The 21,315-nt window shown below is 39.6% G+C and overlaps 1 protein-coding gene across 3 annotated transcripts in view; it reads right to left on the bottom strand.

Moving 5' to 3' along the window:
* TENM3 (teneurin transmembrane protein 3) overlaps window positions 1–21,315 on the bottom strand; it is a 1,530,681-nt gene that overhangs the window by 432,857 nt on the left and 1,076,509 nt on the right. For all 3 annotated transcript variants that reach the window (XM_040333815.1, XM_040333823.1, XM_040333831.1), the window contains one exon: window positions 12,598–12,663. In XM_040333815.1, coding sequence (XP_040189749.1) covers window positions 12,598–12,663 — 66 coding nt within the window. The remainder of the gene's footprint in view (window positions 1–12,597; window positions 12,664–21,315) is intronic.

Here is a 21,315-nt window from a genome sequence, read left to right as displayed (position 1 = left end):
TTTCACTTCTATATAGTGATGTGGACCCTGGCTCTGAGCGCTAATCTTACATGTACAACCCATTACATGGCTACATATGTTTTCAGTGCCATCATTTATTTATTGTGTGATAACGAGCAGTCGCAGGATTACGCAGAATTCCAGGCTAAATATAACACATGGTGTTATATTGGTTGTTTCAAGAATTTGGCTGAGCCGACTACGAATGAATATGTGATTTTCATTCATAAGGAAAATTCGAGTCTGAGGCCCCATTCTTTACATGTTTATATTTTTAGCTATCTTCATTTCTGGGAGAAAATCATGAATTATACATGCATCACAACCTAATTATAAAGATATTGTTTGCGTAGAATGATTAAGCTATGCAATACATAATCTTATTAGTTCATAGTCTACGTAGTTCTTGTATGTGTGTATCTAATATAATGTACATTAAAATGCTATACTTAGCCCTTAATAGAAATCATGCACAGTATATTTTATTTTCTAGAGTGCATTGTATATAATTCAGTTTTAATGATTGTGCTGTGTATCATTTTTTGCACAAAAGAAGTCCAAGGTGAAAGTAAGCCAATAGAGGTCTATAGTAAAGTTAAGATGAGACCATTGTATGGCTTTGTAATAATACAATTACACCCATAAGGTTTTTCTCCTATATTGAGGCATTAGAAATCTCAACATGACAATAGCAATAGTGCTACTTGATGGGGATAACAAAAAGAGTACATCTAGCAGCTCTAAAGGTTTTTATAGAATGGATTAAATTAAAAGCGTTACTAAACCCAGTAATATGAAAATCCTTCATCCCCCTCCAGTGCCATAGCTTAGAAATCATCTTTTTACATTCAAATACTGCCACTTTATACCTTTTTGGCTGATCTGTATGCCATGGTCACGTGATAAACTGCAGGGTTTGCTCGAGTGCTGGGTGTTCAGGTAGGAAGAAATTTCCACTATAGCCTATTATGGGAGGCAGATCATCCATAAATCAAGATGTGACATCCCACCCACTGTGTTCTTTTTTCGTTACTGGGCATGGGGGAGGAGGGAGGGATTGGGATGTCATTTAGGATCTGTATACACAACCAAATGTGTGATGTCATAACATGTGACCTAACAAAAAGCTCAACTCAAACAAGGAAATGCTCTCTCCAGTAATAGAGACCAAATTGAGCATGTGCAGCAGTACTACTCTGACTGTGTCTTATCTAGCTTTGCCAAAAGTGACCCTGCAGGAGGCGGAGGATCTGTCCAAACAGGATCAAAGAGCCTTTTTACACAATACAGAGGATTAACCACAGTGAGTATAACAAGCATGCTATTCTGCATATACAGACATATTTTACTGTTGTGGGTTTAGTAACACTTTAACATTGAAAGTGCTTAAAGACAGAGAATTGATTTACTAATAAAGGTAATTAGGCTGTTCAGTAAAGTATTTTTACTTGCACATGACTGGATGATGGAAGTCAGGAGAGTTGTACCTCAATCACTAAGGGAACATTTCCTTTGCCTTTAGAAAATGAATCCCAGATAATTAACACATGCTTCTGTCAATGCATTAAAAGAGACATTTGGGAATACAAAAAAATAAACAAACATACTCACCTAGATGGCTACAGCACCGATCACAGCTGCAGCCCCCCCCCCCCCGTCGGCTCTACACTGAGGACTGAGCGATCAAAAATCATCAGTCACCCGCTCTCTGTTTCGCCCCTCCAGGGCTCACTGGAGCACTGGGCTGTGAAGTGGGCGGGAGCGGCTGGCTCTGTCTTCCAGAGGCTCACTGAGAGTCTGAGCAGCTACCAGTCCAGGCATCTGAGTGGATCCCGACTGTAAATTCGGGGTCTTTCAAGAGTCTAGACAGGCTGAATGATGTCAGCTGACAACAGAGAAGTAGGGCCAAAATAGCTTTTCCCATACTTCTCCTTTAAGACGGTAATAACTATTCTGTCTGGAACCTGTCCTATACACTTGTTAGTCAACTATCCAAGACTGCACCACACACTATGGGCCAAATCCTCAGCCAGCGGGCATAACGAAATTTTTCCTATTTAAGTTACACCGCCGCAAAATTTCTACCTAAGTGCCCGATCCACAAAGCACTTACCTAGAAATTTTGAGCGGTGTAACTTAAATCCGACCGGCGCAAGGCGTTCCTCTTCTCCAGGGGGCGATTCCCATTTAAATGAGGCGCGCTCCCACGCCGGCCGTACTGCGCATGCTCGTGACGTCATTTTCCCGACGTGCATAGCACAAAATTACGTTACATCAGGCTTTGTGGATTGCGACGGGACAATAAAGTTGCGTCGGGTAAAAAAAAAGATACGGCGCCAAATTTTTTTTTTTAAATTAAAAAAAAATTGCGTCGCTAGCAAGAAAGGTCTGTTTTTACAAGGTGTAAACAGTTTACACCTTGTAAAAGCAGCCCTAATTTTGCATTTGCAAAATAAAACTTACGGAGAAAAAACAAAGCTGAAAAGCTTTGTGGATCTCCGTAAGTCCTAATTTGCATACCCGAGGCGGCATTTCGACGCAAAATGCCCCCAGCGGCGGATGCGGTACTGCATCCTAAGATCCGACAGTGTAATTCAATTACACATGTCGGATCTTCGTCCTAACTATGGGAAACTGATTCTGTGGATCAGTTCCATAGTTAGGACCAGGGATACGACGGAGTAACAGCAGTTACTCCGTCGTATCTCTTTTGAGGATTAGGCCCTATGATCCTATGCAGTCTTCCCAACCCAAATTGCAAAAACGTGGGAAAGATGGTGGAGATGGTGGCATGTTGACAAACTCACTGCTGCCAAATCGCTTAACTCAGTATAAAAGGTTAGAGGCATAGTCTGATCTAGCTACATATTACACTATCTTGTGTGAAAAGCATATTTCCCTAAAAAAAAATTCATCCTATCAGTGTTTTTGGGTAAAGTAGGTAGAAATTAAATCCTGTCTGGTTTGTTTTGCCATCTGTGCCCCATTGTGGTGATTCCTTTTAATTTCCTGTCATGTAGATGCAACAAGAAATGAAAGAAGATATCTTCAAAGTAAGTAAAATTCCCTCTTTAAAACGGAGGTCTGGCGTTAAAAATAAATAATAAAAGTCAGCAGCTACAAATACTGTAGCTGCTGGCTTTTAATAAGAAAATGTACCTGCCCAGGGTGCCCGCGATGTCGGCAGCCGAAGCCGAGCAATCGCTCAGGTCTTGGCTGCCCCACCGCCATCCTTGGTGAGGGAATCAAGAAGTGAAGCATTGCGGCTTCACTTCCGGGTTCCCTACTGTGTATGCGCAAATTGTGCAGCGCTATGTGAATGGGCGGATGTCTTCTGGGACACACCCAAGGTCCCAGAAGACACCACTTCCCATTTCCCAGGAGGCAGCACGAAGAGGAGAAGAACGAAGACCACCGCGGACAAGGAAGTGTCAGATTAGGACGATCTGCCTAGTAACAGCCATTTCTGGTAAGTATACATTTTTTTTTTTAGGGCGGACCTCCGCTTTAACAACAGTTACTGGAACAAGTGTCCCAGTTGAAAGATTTCCCTTGAGATCCTTTTCTAGTGACACCACCAAAGTTTAAATGTTCCTTCATCCTCTTCATGGAGACAAGGATCAGGCCAAGACAAACAAATCTCCCTGTGGGAATTTTAACACTCCCTCAGAGCCGGTTCACACTGGGGCGACTTGGGATCCGACTTGAAGTCGCCACAAGTCGTCCCAAGTCGCGCTGTCGAGAAAAACAATGCAAGTGAATGGGAGCGGTGTTAATACACACGATTTGAGTCACTCCAACTTCAAAAGAAGTTCCTGTACTACTTCAATCCGACTTGTAGGCGATTTGTACCCATTGATTTCAATGGAAGTCGCCTCCAAGTCTGATCCAAGTCTGATCACTGTCTTAACTGAAGCGACTTTCCAGGAAGATAACATACATTTCTCAGGCAAACCTCTCCCTCCCCCTCCCTCCCCTAGAGCTGATTGTTGTTTGATTGGCCACTGGAAAGTCTCCTGTCCTGGAGACGAGTTCAAGTCGTGTTGTAAATCACCCCAGATCGCCCTGTGGTTCATGCTCAAGTCGTGTCGGAGTCGCCTCTGAAAGTCGCACTGGAAGTCGTGTCACCCTAGTGTGAACCGACTCTAACTCTACTCTATCTAAACCAAAAAAATAATGTTTTTGGCTTTAATGCAAGTGACCAAAAGAGACATGCCATAAACATCTTAGCTCACATTCAGTCCTTCTGAAATGAAACACATTGATTATCTAATATCAACAGATATCTAAAGGGTAGATGGTACTTAATGTTCAGACAACACGCTTCCAATTAAACAGTAGAAACAAAAATGGAAAAAAAAAAGTTTCTAAAGTTCTTCATTGGTTTCATAGTCTGTTTTTACTAATGCATGTGATTGTACCGGTTACCACCAGGATGACCCATTTAGGAAGGATATGTAGAAACTTTAAAAGATATTGAGTTTATTTTCCTTTTTTCTTCTCTAACCCACCTGGACTAAAATTCAGCAACATTTTCGTTCCTCCTTTTAATTATAAATCCATTTTATACTATAGACCCCCTGTTTTCTAGTCAACCTGTAAAACTTGGCACTGGCATTTATCTCCCAGCTGGATAGTGCAGCCTTATGCAGTCAACCTGTGGCGACAGTTATCTCTTAATTAAAACTCTACATGCAAATAACGCTATTGAAAAGTGCTCTTGCACAGCCTTTACAAAGCATAACAATTTATAACGGAGCAATTCTTTTTCTTCCTATGGCTAAAATACTAAAAGAACTCATTGTAGCTGACGTAAAGAATTCCGGAAGGTATCATGCAGCTGGCCAATTCTTTATTAATACAAATAAAACAATGGGATGCTGGCAAATCTTTCCAAAGGGGATGTAAGCTACGTTAAACTAATAGAGAATTGTGTTTCTTTGCTGGAGATGTGTCTTTGCTATCCATTCATCTAATTAGATATGAAGATGTATGCAAAGGTATTATGTGGGAGAAAAAGGAGAACCCGCAGTGAAGGCCTTATAACTTCGAAGAAAGGAAGCCATGTTCAGACTAGCAGTCACTGGGTGATCCGTAGGGCTGACTGCTTTTTCTGTTGCTCATGCATTGTTTTGTTTTTTTATACCCTCAAGCAATAAGTCAATATATAAGAGATAGTGTATGTGTTACAAATATTAGACTGCAAGTTCCTCTAGGGAAGGGACTATTGTAAATGGTTTGTGTACTATAAATATTGCTGGAATATTTAAATATTTGCACCTCCATAGCCTAGCTACTAGTTAATTTTAAGGAAAGCTTCTCATATACTATATTAAAAAAGCCAACATCGGAATAAGTATATTTAGCAAATTTAATATATGAAAACATTGTGTAAGGCCTCGTACACACGGCCAAGAATCTCGGCAAAAACCAGCAAGAAGCTTGCTGTTTTTTTTTTTTTGCCGGGGAAACCGGTCGTGTGTACACTTTTCAACGAGGAAACCGCCGAGGATCTCGTCGGGCCAAAAAGAAAGCATGTCTTCTTTTTCCCCGATGACAATGGGAAAATTTGGCTCGCCGAGATCCTCGGCGGCTTCACAAGGAACTCGACGAGCAAAACAATGTGTTTTGCCCGTCGAGTTTCTCAGCCGTGTGTACGAGGCCTAAGCCTATCTCTGCTTCTGCTATGGTGTTTGAGAGGCTAAACATGGTAATCAGAGATCATGGATATTATAATATGCAGCATTGTTGATTAAAAGCTGAATTCTGATTCCAGTGGAATCTAAAAATCACAGCTACTATATTGATAACCACTAGTTTCCGGGTCCTGTGCCCGGAAACAAAGGAGGTCACTCGTTCGACATAAGAGCCATTCAGAGAACACTATGCATTTTCTAAATTAATTCAAAGCACTATTTGATTGGACAAGGTGGAGAGACAGGCTGATGACCCCCATCTTTCAATTAGAGAATGCTTTGTTGAGAAAATGCAAACTGAATTGCATTCAATGAGAAAATGCTAAATATTATCTGACCCCATCACCCGTAAGAAAATAGGGACATCTCTGGGTACATTAGCAAGCAACCTTCTGTGTTCAATGAGCAACAGGGCAACCACTTGGCAGGGGACATGGAGGGCAGAGGTAATCACTGAATAGCAGTGCCTACTACAGTGATTTCCAGCTTCCATGGGAATTGGCCAGGTATGGAACGTGCAAACTAACATTGGTCCAAGTTGAATAATGCAAACAATATCCATACTTTAAATTATTATTGGTCCTAAATTATGCACATGACAGAGGCCCTTATAGTATTTTTAAATTGCATCCAAAATGTTGTTGACATTCTGTAAAGCACATTTAGCACACCAGGGTAGCCGTAATAATTGAAGCCACCAATCAGATTACAGTTAGCATTTTTTTTGGTACAGATGAGAGTGAATTTGTCATAAAGGGCAAACACCAGTATTTTCCATTTACTCATTTTTTTGTAAGTGTGTCCCAGGGAAATGTAAATAGTAGTATGTGCAGCACAGCTTGCAGTCTTATAAACCTGTAGAAAATAGGATAATATATATAAAATCCACAGGGGTATTGGGCCCAATGGCCTTTGTATATTCTATACCTCTGATAGTTAACTATATGTGCTGCTTGATTTTGTAGTTAATCACATTATTTTGCTTATAAACAAGAACACATCTCATTATGTACACATAAGAGAATCACATGCTATGACTGGGTAATGACTGTGCTTGGATCACATAGTTTACTTGACCCACAATGTTTCCGTCAGTGACAGCTGCCTCATTTGTTTTATTACAAAACGCCTATGCATGTAACATAAATACAAACTGTCCCCCAGGCCCGCACAAAGGATATATCTTTAACCTCACAGTATGGATATTACTAGCGTGATATGTGTTTGCCTTTCATACCTTTCAACCCTGTGCAGCTTGATACCTGCTTCCACCTACTGTAATTTCCTTTACATCTGAAATGTGGAATACAGCAGAGGGGACCTGCCAATCTCTACTATTCAAGATGACTGCTATTCCTTGTTTTACTTCCAGTCTGGTTAGAGCCTGAGCCAAGGAATTTTTAATGAATCAAAAAATTGTAATATAAAGTAAATTAAGGCCTTTCTTCAAGTTCCAAATAGTGTGTGTCAACCTATTAAATATATCTTTATTGCTTCTTTGCAGTTAGAATGTCAGAAACACTTTTATTATAAGGTTTCATATTACTTTATTCCAAGCTCTAAGGTATTATTATTGGTTCCAAAGGTATGTGTAATATCCTTGGGTTTTAGGCAGTTTAGTGATATATAAGGGGCCTGACTTACGAAGGTCATAAACTCACTTGCCAGGCTGTCAATCTCAGGCTTTGCAATGTGGATACGTGACCTTATACCTTTACCTGATTTACTAAAAAAGGGGTCGTGCTCACATTTCCAAGGTAGTACCAACCTAAATTCATGCATACATCTTCATGCATTACAAGTACCAGGCACGGCTGTCATGCACTGACCTACTCCTGTCTTTTTTGTTATCCAGAGATCTGGGAACCCCTGTTTGTGATGCAGGGGTTACCCCCTCTGCAGTTCCTTGCTGTTTTTCTCATACAGTAATGCCTTGTACACACGATCGGAATTTCCAAAGGAAAAAGTCAGATGGAATTCTTTCATCGGATATTCCGACCGTGTGTGCCCCATCTGACTTTTTTTCGTCTGAATTTAGAAAGAGAACATGTTCTATGTATTTCCGACGGAAATTCAGTTTGTCTGTAGGTTACTCCAATGGAGAAAAATCCATGTATGCTCAGAATCAAGTCGACGCATGCTTGGAAGCATTGAGCTTAATTTTTCTCGGCTTGTCGTAGTGTTGTACGTCACCGCATCCGTCGGAGATTATCCCGACAGAAAATCCGAATGTGTGTACAAGGCATGAGAGCTACTAAAGCTGGCCATAGATGGATAGAACTTTGAAGGAAAATTCTTAGTAAAAGTTATATGAAAATTCTCAGAATATTTGAATATCCTTCAAAAAATTTCCTTTGCTGTTACCTTTGATTTTCGAATGATGGACTACGGAATGAAAATGACATACACTATTAGAAATTAGATTTTTCAAGACAGATATTTAAATCCTCCTCTTTTGAATTTCTCATTACTGCGGTCCAAAACGAATGTCATGTTGCCCCATTAATGATTAGAACATGAACATTCTTTTCCTAAGATATTTTGTTCAACATTCTACCCATCTATGACCAGCATAAGCTGTAGTGTTTGCTGAATCTAGCTGGTATCTTACTAGCGAACGTCATTGTTGCATGAAACTGGTCTTTATTACACGTGAGTGAACTGATCTATCCAGACAGGGAATTGCAGCAGACTGGGTGGATTTGTTGGAGGCAGAATTTTTAACATACTTTGTGTTTTATCTCCAGTCAGTTCATTCCTCACCAAAACTAGCTATGAGATACTTTAATAGAATACTGTTGGTTTTAAATTCCTGCAGTTCCTATCTTGAGCTCTTGTCGCTGAAGGAATGAACCAATCAGCCATGAGCCGTGCCATTGTACATAATAATAGGCAAAAGAGAGGCTAGTGAGAACTAATATAGGGTTGAATTTCAAATCATCTCTGATATTACTATTTATTATTATTATTTTTTTTATCCTTGTATTAGAAATTTTTTAAAATTACCAATTTTCAATCAAGTACTGCATACTAGATGGTGTCCAGTAGGCATAGCATTGTTTTCCCTTGAAGTCATGTACACAAATTTAACTAATATAAAAGGAGTGACCACTGTCAGCTTGTCATTAGGGAATCAAGCACACAGGGCATACATGCTACAGTATATACTGAGAAAACAGATGAACACAAACAATGGGGTTGGTCTACTAAAGGCAAAGATTCTGTTCACTTTTTTCAAGGGAAGTTGCATATTGTAAGGGATTTTTTCCCCAAGCCTATTGAATGAGGTGAAGCTCTGCTGATTTCCATCATCTAATCATGTGCAAGCAAAAAAATTTAGTTTTCTTGTATGTGATTGGGTATTCTTTCCTAAGTGAAATTTCAGCTCTTTCAAAAAACTATTTGTTTGTAAATGAAGAAGTGCCAAAGTTGAGTGCCTGCCTGAAAATTCTAATATTAACAGAGTTTTTCCTAAAATTCATGGTCGAAGCAAGTATCTACAGCCAAAATTGTTTTGTGCATTTAAAGTGATACTAAAGCTTCTTTAAAAAAAATCAAAAAAACAAACATGTCATACTTACCTCCACTGTGCAGCTCGTTTTGCACAGAGTGGCTCCAATCCTCCTCTTCTGGGGGCCCTCAGCAGCTCTCGCGGCTCCTCCCCGCATTAGGTAACCCCCTAGGAGAAGCGCTCTTCCAAGGGGGTTACCTTTCGGGCACGCTCCTGAGTCATACACTCGGCGTCCATAGACACCGAGTGTATGACCCGCCCACACCCCCAGTGCCTGAGTCATTGGATTTGATTAACAACAGCGGGAGCTGATGACTGCGCTGCTATCAATCTATCCAATGAAAGCTGGGACTCCGTGGAGGGAAGGATGGCAGAGACGCGTCCACGGAAATTTAGGGCTCAGGTAAGTAAAATGGGGAAGGGCTGGGGGGCCAGACACGGCAAGGTGTTTTTCCACCTCAATGCATAGGATGCATTAAAGGTGAAAAAACACGAAGGTTTACAACCCCTTTAAATATTCAGAAAAGTACATTTTATTACTGGTAGTTGCAAAAAATTATTGTGGGATACAGCATCTGTTACTGTTGACACCACAGCCTTAGAGATGGATTGTTGGTGCTGGAAATGTAATACAGAATTGCTAGGTGTGCTGTGTGCACTCTACATCTGCCACTTGTATGAAGAAAACACATGGAATAAGCAAGCACTGGACTGTGATCATATATGTTTAGCGTTTGTGATCATCACATGTGGTCAGCCCTTGGAGAATTTTTTGTTAGGATTGCTCTCTGGTCTATAAGTCCAGTAACTATGGTCTACTAAACGGGTCCCCTACCTGGATGACTACCAATGATAACATTTTCGTAATGACATATATATTGTACACATTTATCAGAATAATAAAAAAATATTGCATGGTATGTAGGCGGGGGAAACAATATCCAAAAGACCCCTACTATGGCAATACATTATAAAATGTCAAGGGTTATCGTGTGCAGAAAGCACTGGTAGTAGACAGCTTGTAGTAACCATAGCAGCGGAATGGTGCTGCAGCTTTAGTACCCTTGACCTAGCAGGCTAATTCTACTTCCAATAACTCAGCTAGTAATATGAAAAACAGCTATAAAAAGCATTGCTAAAAACGGTGAACTATGAACCACGCTGTGATTTTTTTCAGCATCGCCTGCAGTATGTAAATGCATTCATCAAAAAGCAAGTAACCCATAGAAACCAACCAGTCTTTGGTTGTTTTTTTTTTACTCCTTTAAAGCGGAGGTTCACCCTAAAACAATTATATACCATTCCATCCAGCATACTGCCGACATGTACAGTATGCTGTTTTTTTTTTTTTTTCGCTGTACATACCGTTTTATAGTTCTTTTTCTTTTATGACTCCCGCGGGGAATAGGCGTTCATATGAAGAGGCGTAGATGATTGACGTGCGGCTAAGGAGCGTCATGCGTTCCCAAAAATAGCCGAACTGGGACTCGGCTATATACGACGCCTGCCCAGTCAGCTCCTAGTCTGTGCACAGGCGCCGTATAGCGCCGTATAGAGCCGAGTCCCAGTCCGGCTATTTTCGGAACGCGTGACGCGCCTTAGCCGCACGTCAATCATTTATGCCTCTTCATAGGAACGCCTATTCCCCGCAGGAGTCAAAAAAGAAAAAGAACTATAAAACGGTATGTACAGCGGAAAAAAAAAAAAAAAAACTGCATACTGTACATGTCGGCAGTATTCTGGATGGAATGGTATATAATTGTTTTTAGGGTGAACCTCCATTTTAATTTGATAAAACAGTTAAATCGGAAAATATAGATTGCTAAATTTTGCACATCATTATTTTTGGACTAAGGTAAGCTGTAATTAATTAGAAATATATTCAATTGTTAGTTTATCTTTATCAATATGACTTCCACAATTCCTCTACCCAATTATCACATTCATTTTCTGTCCATTTTGTAGCCCTGAAATTCTCTGCATCATAGTGAACTCATTCATCAAAACTTTGCACATATTAAATACAAGTGTGTGGATGTACAATATACAGTCCATGGCCTACAAACATGTCCCTGAATGGAACTATGTTCTGAATCAATTTAAAATGTAATAAAATGCAACAGAAACGTGTCTCTCCTCCATTTGTAGATTCTGACTAAACTGACTCTTAAACAGGTGGAATCTACCCACTGACAATTATGTTAAAAGTGTTGTCAGAAATCCCTTAAAGGGGTTGTAAAGGTTTGTTTTTTTTATTTTCCAAATAGGTTCCTTTAAGCTAGCGCATTGTTGGTTCACTTACCTTTTCCTTTGATTTCCCTTCTAAATGTTTTTTTTCTTTCTCTGAATTTCTCACTTCCTGTTCCTCCTCAGTAAGCTTGCCCCCATCATCTGAGCCCTTCTGTCTGGGGGTTAGTCAGCCCGAACAGCTTACTGAGGAGGAACAGGAAGTGAGAATTTCAGACAAAGAAAACAAAACATTTAGAAGGGAAATTGAAGGAAAAGGTAGGTGAACCAACAATGCACTAGCTTAAAGGAACCTATTTGGAAAAAAAAATATATATATTTACAATCCCTTTAATGCTGTTTTGCCATTAACCACTACCGGCAGCTTAAAGTGTTTATTATCCCAGCATTTCATATTCCTGATATGTACTTGCATAAGAAAGTATCCTGTTCTCTTTGTGAAATCCCTGGTGTTCCGGCCAGTCCCTCTGCTTTACTAATAAACTGACCAGACTAAGCAGAACAACACACTGTGGTAAGTTCTCTAGCTGCTCTCCTCTAATGATCAGGCTTGTGCCGACACGCCCCAGAGCTTAGCCATTTACTGGGAAGCTCAGTGTACTGCTGCTTCTCCTCCCCCCGTCTCTTATGGAGCTGAGAACAGAAGGAATGTGATCACTTAAAAAAAGGGAAAATGGTCTTTATAATGTGTTTTTTTTATATCTATAAACAAATGTTTTGCCTTTGTTTAACTTTTAACCTTAATGGGTTGTCTTACAAGGTTTATAATCACTTTAAACAGCCTAAACCAAAATGAACAGTAAAGAGGACTTCCACTGACTGGACCACATTATGAGTGTCACAACCATGTCCATTGAGCTGTGCACCTCTACACACCACCATACATGTATGGTGTGAACGGGCCAAATAGAAGGTAACTGTTTTTTATGTGCCCTGTTTACACCATAAATGTGCGGTGGTGTGCAAAAAAACACAGCCCAACCAAAACGTTATGAACAAGTCCCTAAGGGGTACGACTTGAACATATTTCAGGGGACAGCTTAGGGGAATGCAAAAAATTCGAGAAATCCCTTCAAAAGCCCCACATAAAACAACAACTTGAAAACACAGCATAAATAAGAACTGTGTACAAGAATAACCTACCCAGAAAGCCGTTTTCACATTTTAGGGTGCGACTGTGTGTGGCTGGTTGCTTGCACTGCAACAAATCTAAAATAAGCAAAAAACAAAACAAAAAAGTTTCAACTCTTGTACAAAGATAATGTTTTCAGTAGCAAAAACAAACAATAAACATAAAAAAAAACAACAGAAAAAAAAAACAGAACTTTTAAGAAAATCTAGCAGTGTTGTGCTTGAGCTCCAGAGAAATACCCCAGTAATATCCGCACAGACACAACAATAACTTTATCCGCTCCCAGGTGTCAGAGGCTTACAAAACGTAGACACGTATACACCATATAGCCATTTTCTGATCTCTCCAGGACTTAGGATTTGCATAACAAACAGCCACAGCACTATGCAGTCCTGTTCAGAATGTGGTTATGCTAAGCACGGGTCACAGGAGTGAATTTATGTAGATTACTGCTGCAGGGCAAAAATGTGATAGCTGAGGATTACAAGTCCAGTGCCCGGTGCAATAGCCCGCATCAAGCTAAAGAGAAAGGCCATCCCCAGAAGACATGAAGGAAATATACAGGCTCAATGCACAAAGGAAATGCACTAAGTATAGGCTACATTGCTTGCTTATTAATGAGGATTAAAATACCACCGTGAATTGAATCCAGCATTCAATTTTCTATCCTAAAGAAGCATCCCACTATGAAAAGTATAATATCAGTGTATATATAAAAAAACTATATAAAAAAAAAATCTTACCAAAATAGAACAAAGAGCTAGCAGATGCATTCATGAGAGTGCTAACTTTATTGACTGGCTTCTCAAATAAGACCAAATGTAAAACATATTGCCTATTTTAGGATGCCCTCAAATGGCTACACACAAAGTAGTACCATAATACTCCTGATTTCAAGCATCACTTGCAATTATGTTGCTTTTTTTGACCACAAGACGGTGTTGGTGAGAACCACAGGCAGTTGGATGTGCGGAGAGCACATCCAACTGCCTGTGGTGCTCACCAACGCATTGAGATGTTGTCAGATTGTCTGAAAATCTCCTAATCCTTAAGTCCTCTCAGGAAAACTACCCAGAAGTACCATAAGTGCTCAAATGTCAGTATAGGGTAAAGATCACGGTAGGTCCCGACACTAGTGGAAGGTTGGGTAGAGATCGGCTTGCATTTTGTTCTCGGAAATAAATCTTCCTATCTTTGGTCAGCTTTATGCACATACACATTCCTGAACTACTCCTGAAGACTTGCAGTAAGTAAACAGACTAGTGAAACACGGAAGCAATGAAGTTGATTTACCGAAGACAAATATGCTATTCACTTTACATGGGAATTTTTCCTTAAATTGGTGAATACGGTGAAGCTCTGCTGACTTTGATCATTCAATCGAGGGGGGTGATTCTTTGCCAAGTTAAAATTTCACCGCATTCACAAAGCTATGGGTACATTTCTTTGCAAATTCAATAGCTCCTTTTTACTTTTAGTAAATCAACCCCAATAGATGATTGTAGTTACTATTAACATACAGTACTTTTGCAATTAACCTTTCTTACAGATCTCTATTAAATGTAATTGTTGTCAACCTGTACTTAGCTGTCAGCCAGTATAATGTCATCAATATTGGACTGCCTACATTAGAACAAATATATTTTATTATAGAACTGCTATTTTGCACAGAAAAGATCACCCCACCCCCTTACTATGTGACATTGGCATCACACACCATTTGTATAGAAACTACTATGGACACGATAACTGCTGGCAATGCTGGGGCAAGTAAATCATAAAACTACTACTCCAAGCCCATCCCCTGATTTAAGCTCCTCACCATGGGTGCTGTGTCAGCATAACTCCTGATTTCATCTCCTCTCACAATTCATAATCCAAGAGGAGCAAACATCACACACTAAAATCATCGTAACATCCATTTATTGGCACTCACTTGGGATTCTTTCTCTTTGGTGTGTTTTCCCCAGAGTCAAGCCCTGATCTTCAAGAAAAATAATATATAGGTGGTGATAAGGGCTGACCATTCATGCCTGTGTAGCCAGGTGCTTGGCTAATAGTGTTGCTCACGAATATTCGTATTGCGAATATTCGGCTCGAATATGGCATATTCGAGTATTCGCAATATATTTCGAATTTCGCGGTGAATATTCGCTATTCCGAATATTCGCATTTTTTCAATTTTATTTTTAAAACAGATCACATCTTATTGACGTGTAAAAGCATTGCTGGTATGATAAGAGACCCTGGGCCGAGTAGCTAAGCTGAGGCGATCCTTTTATGTTGCCGAATATAAAAAAAAAAAATTGCGAATTTTTGCTAATGCGAATGCGAAAATGATTGCGAATTTTCGATAACTGTGGTAGGAGAACTCTGATTGTCTCTGATGCAAAAGGGGGGGGCTTTGTGTATGTGTACGTTATGAATATTTGTATGTTTGACATTATTATTTTTTGTAAGAAGGAAAAAATTGCGCATACCTTAAAAAAAGGGGAGAATACAGCAGCAACTCAAAAATGTTATACAACATAAATTAATACAAGACAGAAAATGGAGTCGCTCTACAAGAATAAAAAATATGTCTAGTGACAAGACATGTGGGCAAATTATAAAATAAGCAAGTGAAAATAACTTGTGAAATACACAGTGAAACAAATATATAAAGAAATATAGTCCCAATAATAGAAAAATAATCTTTCATAAAAATGTCTTTGATATGTGAAGTGAAAAAAAGTCCAAGGCATGCAGCATGAACGTGTTCAATCTTCAAGGTGTTTGATTGACAAACGGCTGTGACAGATGGATAGAGTAAAGAATCACCACCAATGCAAAACACTTTTTATTTTCTATTGTAAAATATCACGAATATTCTGAGCCAATCAGAGTGCTCCTTCCGCATTTGCCGAATATTCGCAATTATTTTGTATTGTAAAATATCAAGAATATTCTGAGCCAATCAGAGTGCTCCTTCCGCATTTGCCGAATATTCGCAATTATTTTGTATTGTAAAATATCAAGAATATTCTGAGCCAATCAGAGTGCTCCTTCCGCATTTGCCGAATATTCGCAATTATTTTGTATTGTAAAATATCAAGAATATTCTGAGCCAATCAGAGTGCTCCTTCCGCATTTGCTGAATATTCGCAATTATTTTGTATTGTAAAATATCACGAATATTCTGAGCCAATCAGAGTGCTCCTACAGCATTTGTCGAAATTGCGCAGTAAATATCGCATTCGCATTTTGCGAAATTTCGAAAAAATATCAAGAATATTCTGAGCCAATCAGAGTGCTCCTACCGCAGTTATCGAAATTTCGCAATTATTTTCGCATTCGCAATAGCGAAAATTCGCAATCATTTCATTTCGATAAAATATCACGAATATTCGAATTTAGCGAATATATCTCGAATATTCGACTATATATTCGAGATATATCGCGAAATCGAATATGGCGTATTCTGCTCAACACTATTGGCTAAGAATGAGAGAAAAACACAGGCTGCAGATTCTCTCTGTAGCTGATGCCCTGTGGCGCTAAATGTTAGGAAGGAGCTACTTAGCAGGAACCGTTTCATAAACAAAATCAGACAGCAATGCACTGTGGGAACTGTAGTCCAGAGAAGAGAAAAGAGACTCTGCTGAGGTGATCAAAAGCTTTTGAACTACATTCCCCAGAGAGGAGATTGCTGGGAGGAGTGGAAAGAGCTGCATTTTCCCGGGCTGTGAAATACTTAACATCCTCTTGCCGTGAGGGAGACCAGAGAGTGCAGGTTGCTGTCCAGTTTGCTCCATCACTTCTGCACATCAGTGGCCTGAGTGGGATTCAGAGTGCTGAGTTTGGTGGTGGCCAGAGTCACCTGGGTACAGAATAGAGAGTGGACTAATCACTGTGTGTGGCTAGATAGTGAGCTGCAATGTGGCTGGGACTGGTAAGCTTCTGCTGTGGACATTTACAATCTGCTGCTAGGGAGATGGAGCCCTTTAGCAAATGACCATACAGCTATATAATAGCCTTATTGTTGCCTGCAGGCTTGACTGTGTCTAGTCCCATGTGCACTAATGGTACAACTGGGCCCTAATGCTAGCCTGTTGAAGAGTTAGGACCAAAAGACTACCCCTTAACAGCTGTTACACAGAGAACACTAGATATAGCTTATACTAAGAGGTACCTCTCAGGGGACATTACACCATACCCAAGCCATTCTCCTAGAGTGCACTCTAGACTAATTATAGTATTATTCACATTGCAGTTGAAGCTTATATGCACTGTTTATTGCTGTCTTTGCTGATTTTGTGTTGATTCCAGAACTCTGATCTTATGCCCGTACACACGGTCGGACTTTTGTCCGGCCAAAATCACATTGGAGTTCCAACAGAATTCCATCGGAGTAAAATCTAAACTCCGACGGAATTCCTCAGAATTTCCAATGAAAAAAGTCTGATGGGGCATACACATGGTCGGAATTTCAAATGGAAAAAGTCCATCTGACTTTTTCCATTGGAAATTCCGATTGTGTGTACAAGGCAGAAGTTACCTTGGCATTGTAATAATACTGTCTAGTGGACTGTGTCTGACCCTTCCTTCTGTGTGCTCATTTATGCTCAAACCACCATTTACTCTTACCCATACCAATACAGTTAATTTATCACTAAAGGCATTACCACACAAACATAGAAGCAATGATATATTACTAAGAAACCCATTAACCAACAGCAACGCATTTATCTGTACTAAATCTCATTATTGTGTTATACTGATTTCGCCAATAAAATGGCTTCATTTTCAGCACATAAATACCCTGTTTTCGCAAGCATACATATTAACACATCTTCCAGTGTGTTATTTATTTATTTATTTTTATGGCAAAAATGCAATATACCAGTTTATGACTTCATATTAATGACAAGCGAGTCGCTCTCCATACCACGTTTCCTACAGCACCAATTTCAGAGTGAATATTAATAAGCATTTATGATTGCTTATTGTTGTAAGCAATCAGTTATTAATTGCCATCAATAATTCATAGGTTAAAGCGCATATTTATTATTTATGGACTTTCTTCATATTTAACATATTAATTATTAATGTCTTTGCATTCTTTTGTTTTTGTTTTGATCGATGATAAATGTCATCATTTAGTGACAAAAGAAGATTTCCATCCACGGTTCTAGGTTTAAGAAAAACAGCAAAAAATAAAAACACAAACAACTAATGTATGTATGTGTATTTGTACACAGGATAGGTATTATACAGGGGGAATTACTTTATGTCTGTGAAACATTATTTTCAGTCCCCGAACCAATACATAATTTATATATTCCAATATATATTTATGCACATACATGCCTGGTTCCTGGGTGGAAATTGCCATACAAATCACGCAGGTGTTACCGTATATGATCCCCTTTATACACAGTACCTAGAGTCTCTTGGTCTCCTTTCTATTTATTAGTTTACCAGAAAAAAAAAAATTCTGTGTTCAGAGAACAAGGGACAAACATCCAGGATGTGGTAAACCACATGAAAAATGATCAGAATGAAAACCATCTATAACTAAAATATGTTTAATTCATATGGCCTATAATATATTCAATAAGGGGCGAATATTTAAAGTTATAGACATGTTGTGACAGACCAGTTTTGCAACAAAGACAATCAAATTGAAAATGAAAATCAATAACTAGATATTTGCCCTTAACCTCTGTTCCTCAGAGACCTTGAACAATTTATGTTTTACTTCCTTTGATTCGTAGATGCACAAACGAGGTGCTTTAAAAAAAGGTTTTTATTTTAAATACATGTAAAGATGCTCGTCTGTGTGAAATGCTTGTTATATCCAAGGAACAAAACTGGGAAGGTATGCCCAACATCAACAGGATGTTTTGGCTGAATTCATGCAAATTTTGTTGGCAATTTAAGTAATATTAAACTACGTTTTTGTAAGAGCTTTCAGCAGCTGGTTTTATAATTGACCATAGACATGCACAGGGGGTGTGCCCAGGCAGACTCTAATCACCCTGTGCGACACAGATTCCCCCTGCTGATATTTCACCAAAACCCCCCCAATGGGGCTCCAAAAAAAAAAATTGTAAAAAAAGCAAATAGAAATAAAAAAAAATACTGACACTATCCACTGCCCTACTAACACCAACCTTGGTCCTACAGAAAAGTCCACTGCCTACTAACACTATCCATGTTTTATACCTTTGGGGTGCACACCCTAATGCAATAGGCTGTGCACACCTATGTAATCAACTGTGCATGTAGCTTATTTTTCTTTTAACCTCCCTGGCGGTATGATTCTTTCAGAAAAAAGGTGCTGAAAGCGGTACCATTATTTGCAAGGAAATTTGGCGTTTTATACTGTAGGCCTGTAATTTTTAGGAATAACTCCCCTAAATCTGACCAAGCAAAAGTCTAGTAGGCATCCCGGGTATGACATTTTTTTAAAAACAAAATTATAAATTATAATATAATAAATAATTATAAATAATTATAACAAATAATAATATAATTATAATAAAAATTATTCAATAATGTAATCAACTCAAAATCACTGAAATTTGCTCAGTTGCAGAATTGTCGCTGTCATTACTTTTATTTATTTATGACGAATTTCCCCACAAATCGCTATCGCACAATTCTGCAAGTGATTATAATTTATTATCGCTGTTTTCTAGCTGCTCTAAAACCATTTTTGACATAAAGGGACACTTTTGGTTGCTATGGACAATCTACAGTTTGCAGGCAGAAAGAACAGTTTTTATTATATAAAAGTACATGTAGGACACTGGGCAGACCACTAGGGACAAGGGGTGTGTATTTTTTACATACAGTACTGTAATCTATAAGATTACAGTATACTGTATGTATTGTGTTTGTTTACCTTTTTGAATTTGGCGCCGTTCTTCGCTCCCGTGCGTCGTAACGTCGCAGGGAATGGAGATCGGCGGCACACAGAAGCACTGTGTGAATCGAGCGAGGTCCCGCTCGCTCACACAGCGCGGTGGCATCGCTGGATCCATGGACAAGGTAAGTAAACACTGCCTGTGGATTCAGCGAGGCAAGCCCGAGTCTGACTCGGGGTTACCGATCGCAGGACAGAAATCTAACCCCGAGTCAGACTCGGGAACACCGCCAGGGGGGTTAATCCTTGTTTTTGTTTTAGTTTAGGTTGATGCCATGACCACTGCCCCAGGTTTCCTGTTTTAGGGGGACTCCTTTCATTTGCAATGTCCACTGAAGCCACCCTTGTTTGTAGGGATTACAGCTGTGTCACACCACACCACTGCATAAATAGAAACACATGCCCCTGTAGCCTAGAATGGCAGAGCGCTGCCCTGTTTCTCCATGCTCCAAGCTAACAGACTGGCTGAGACTGCACCGTCCACTATGAACAGGAAATTCAGGGAGGCAACACTAAGAGAGCAGGAGCCATCAGCATTGAAAGTTGTACACTGCAAGTTCTCGTGTAAGAATTTTAACAAATGGCTAACTCCTGGATGTGTAGGTGTTAAAGTAATTGTAAACCTAACTAAGTGGTTGCAAAGCCTAAACATCTTATACGTCAATGCATTCCCTGCATTGAGGTAAAAAATGTTTAGGCGTCCGCATCCCCCTCATCTGATCCAGCGCCATGCACGCCTGCAGCTTTTCTCTCTCCTCACTTCTGGGTCTTACTGGCTTTGTTGGGGCACAGGGAGCCACTGTCAATCAAAGCCAGTGATGAGAGAGCGAGGGGCAGCATCGGGACTTGGGTAATCTACAACTAAGACAAAGTGATCTCGTAACTAATTGGGAGAAAAAGGATTCTGTACAGGAATGACATAACTATCCTACAACCTTGGCTGAGCATACAACGTATTAATATCTGCAAATGTTAGTATCTTCATTGCAATACAATGTTCCAGTCAATTGTTTGCAATGGCCTTGCTTCATGCAGTTACCAACTGTCATGGGTAATTTACTGCACACAGTACCAGTATAATATGTTTTAAAACTACAACAAACTCAAAGTGATTAACCTTAGGCGATGCTTTGTTTTCATTATGGATACAGTGGGGAAAGTCTCTAGCCTCTGTCCCTATGGGGGAGTTTTGATCTCATTTACTTTCCCAATGATATGCCGTTGCACTCTGATGCAGAAAGTGTTACTGGGACATAATATGATGCAAAATCTCTCCAGTAAAATCACGACTAAAAACCTGAGGATTTCAGTTTCCTTCTAAAGTCTCCTAGATGGACATGTTTGCTCCTATCGGTGACTCCAGTTGAGAGATTTCCTCCCCTTCTTGTCCCAGTGGACCAGAAGTAAGGAAAACAAAAATAGACAAAGAGCCAAAAAATATAAACAAAAGAACAATTTGGCTGTAGCTGAGCTTTAAAAACCAAAATTAAAGCGGAGTTTCACCCAAAATAATAACTATATCCGATCACATTCCTTACACTACCAACATGTTCAATAGCCACATAAAAAAAAATTCTGTTGTAAATACCGTAGTAAAGCTGTTTGAAGTGCGACTTCTGGGTTTTCCCTCCCGCAGGAGTAGGCATTTCTACTCCTTTCCCCCGGCACGGCAATGTAATCTGGGAGTTCTCTGCAATGTCTTCTGGGTGGGAGCACAGTATTATGCTTCCCAAGAGACAATGCGTTATGCCGTCCAGCAAAATACCATCACAATGGGGGGTGAACTTTCAATGACGCCGCCCGTTGTGATGGCAACCAG

The sequence above is a fragment of the Rana temporaria genome, chromosome 1, assembly GCF_905171775.1.
Source record: "Rana temporaria chromosome 1, aRanTem1.1, whole genome shotgun sequence".
NCBI classification, from domain to species: domain Eukaryota; kingdom Metazoa; phylum Chordata; class Amphibia; order Anura; family Ranidae; genus Rana; species Rana temporaria.
This window is presented reverse-complemented; position numbering and strand designations above follow the sequence as displayed.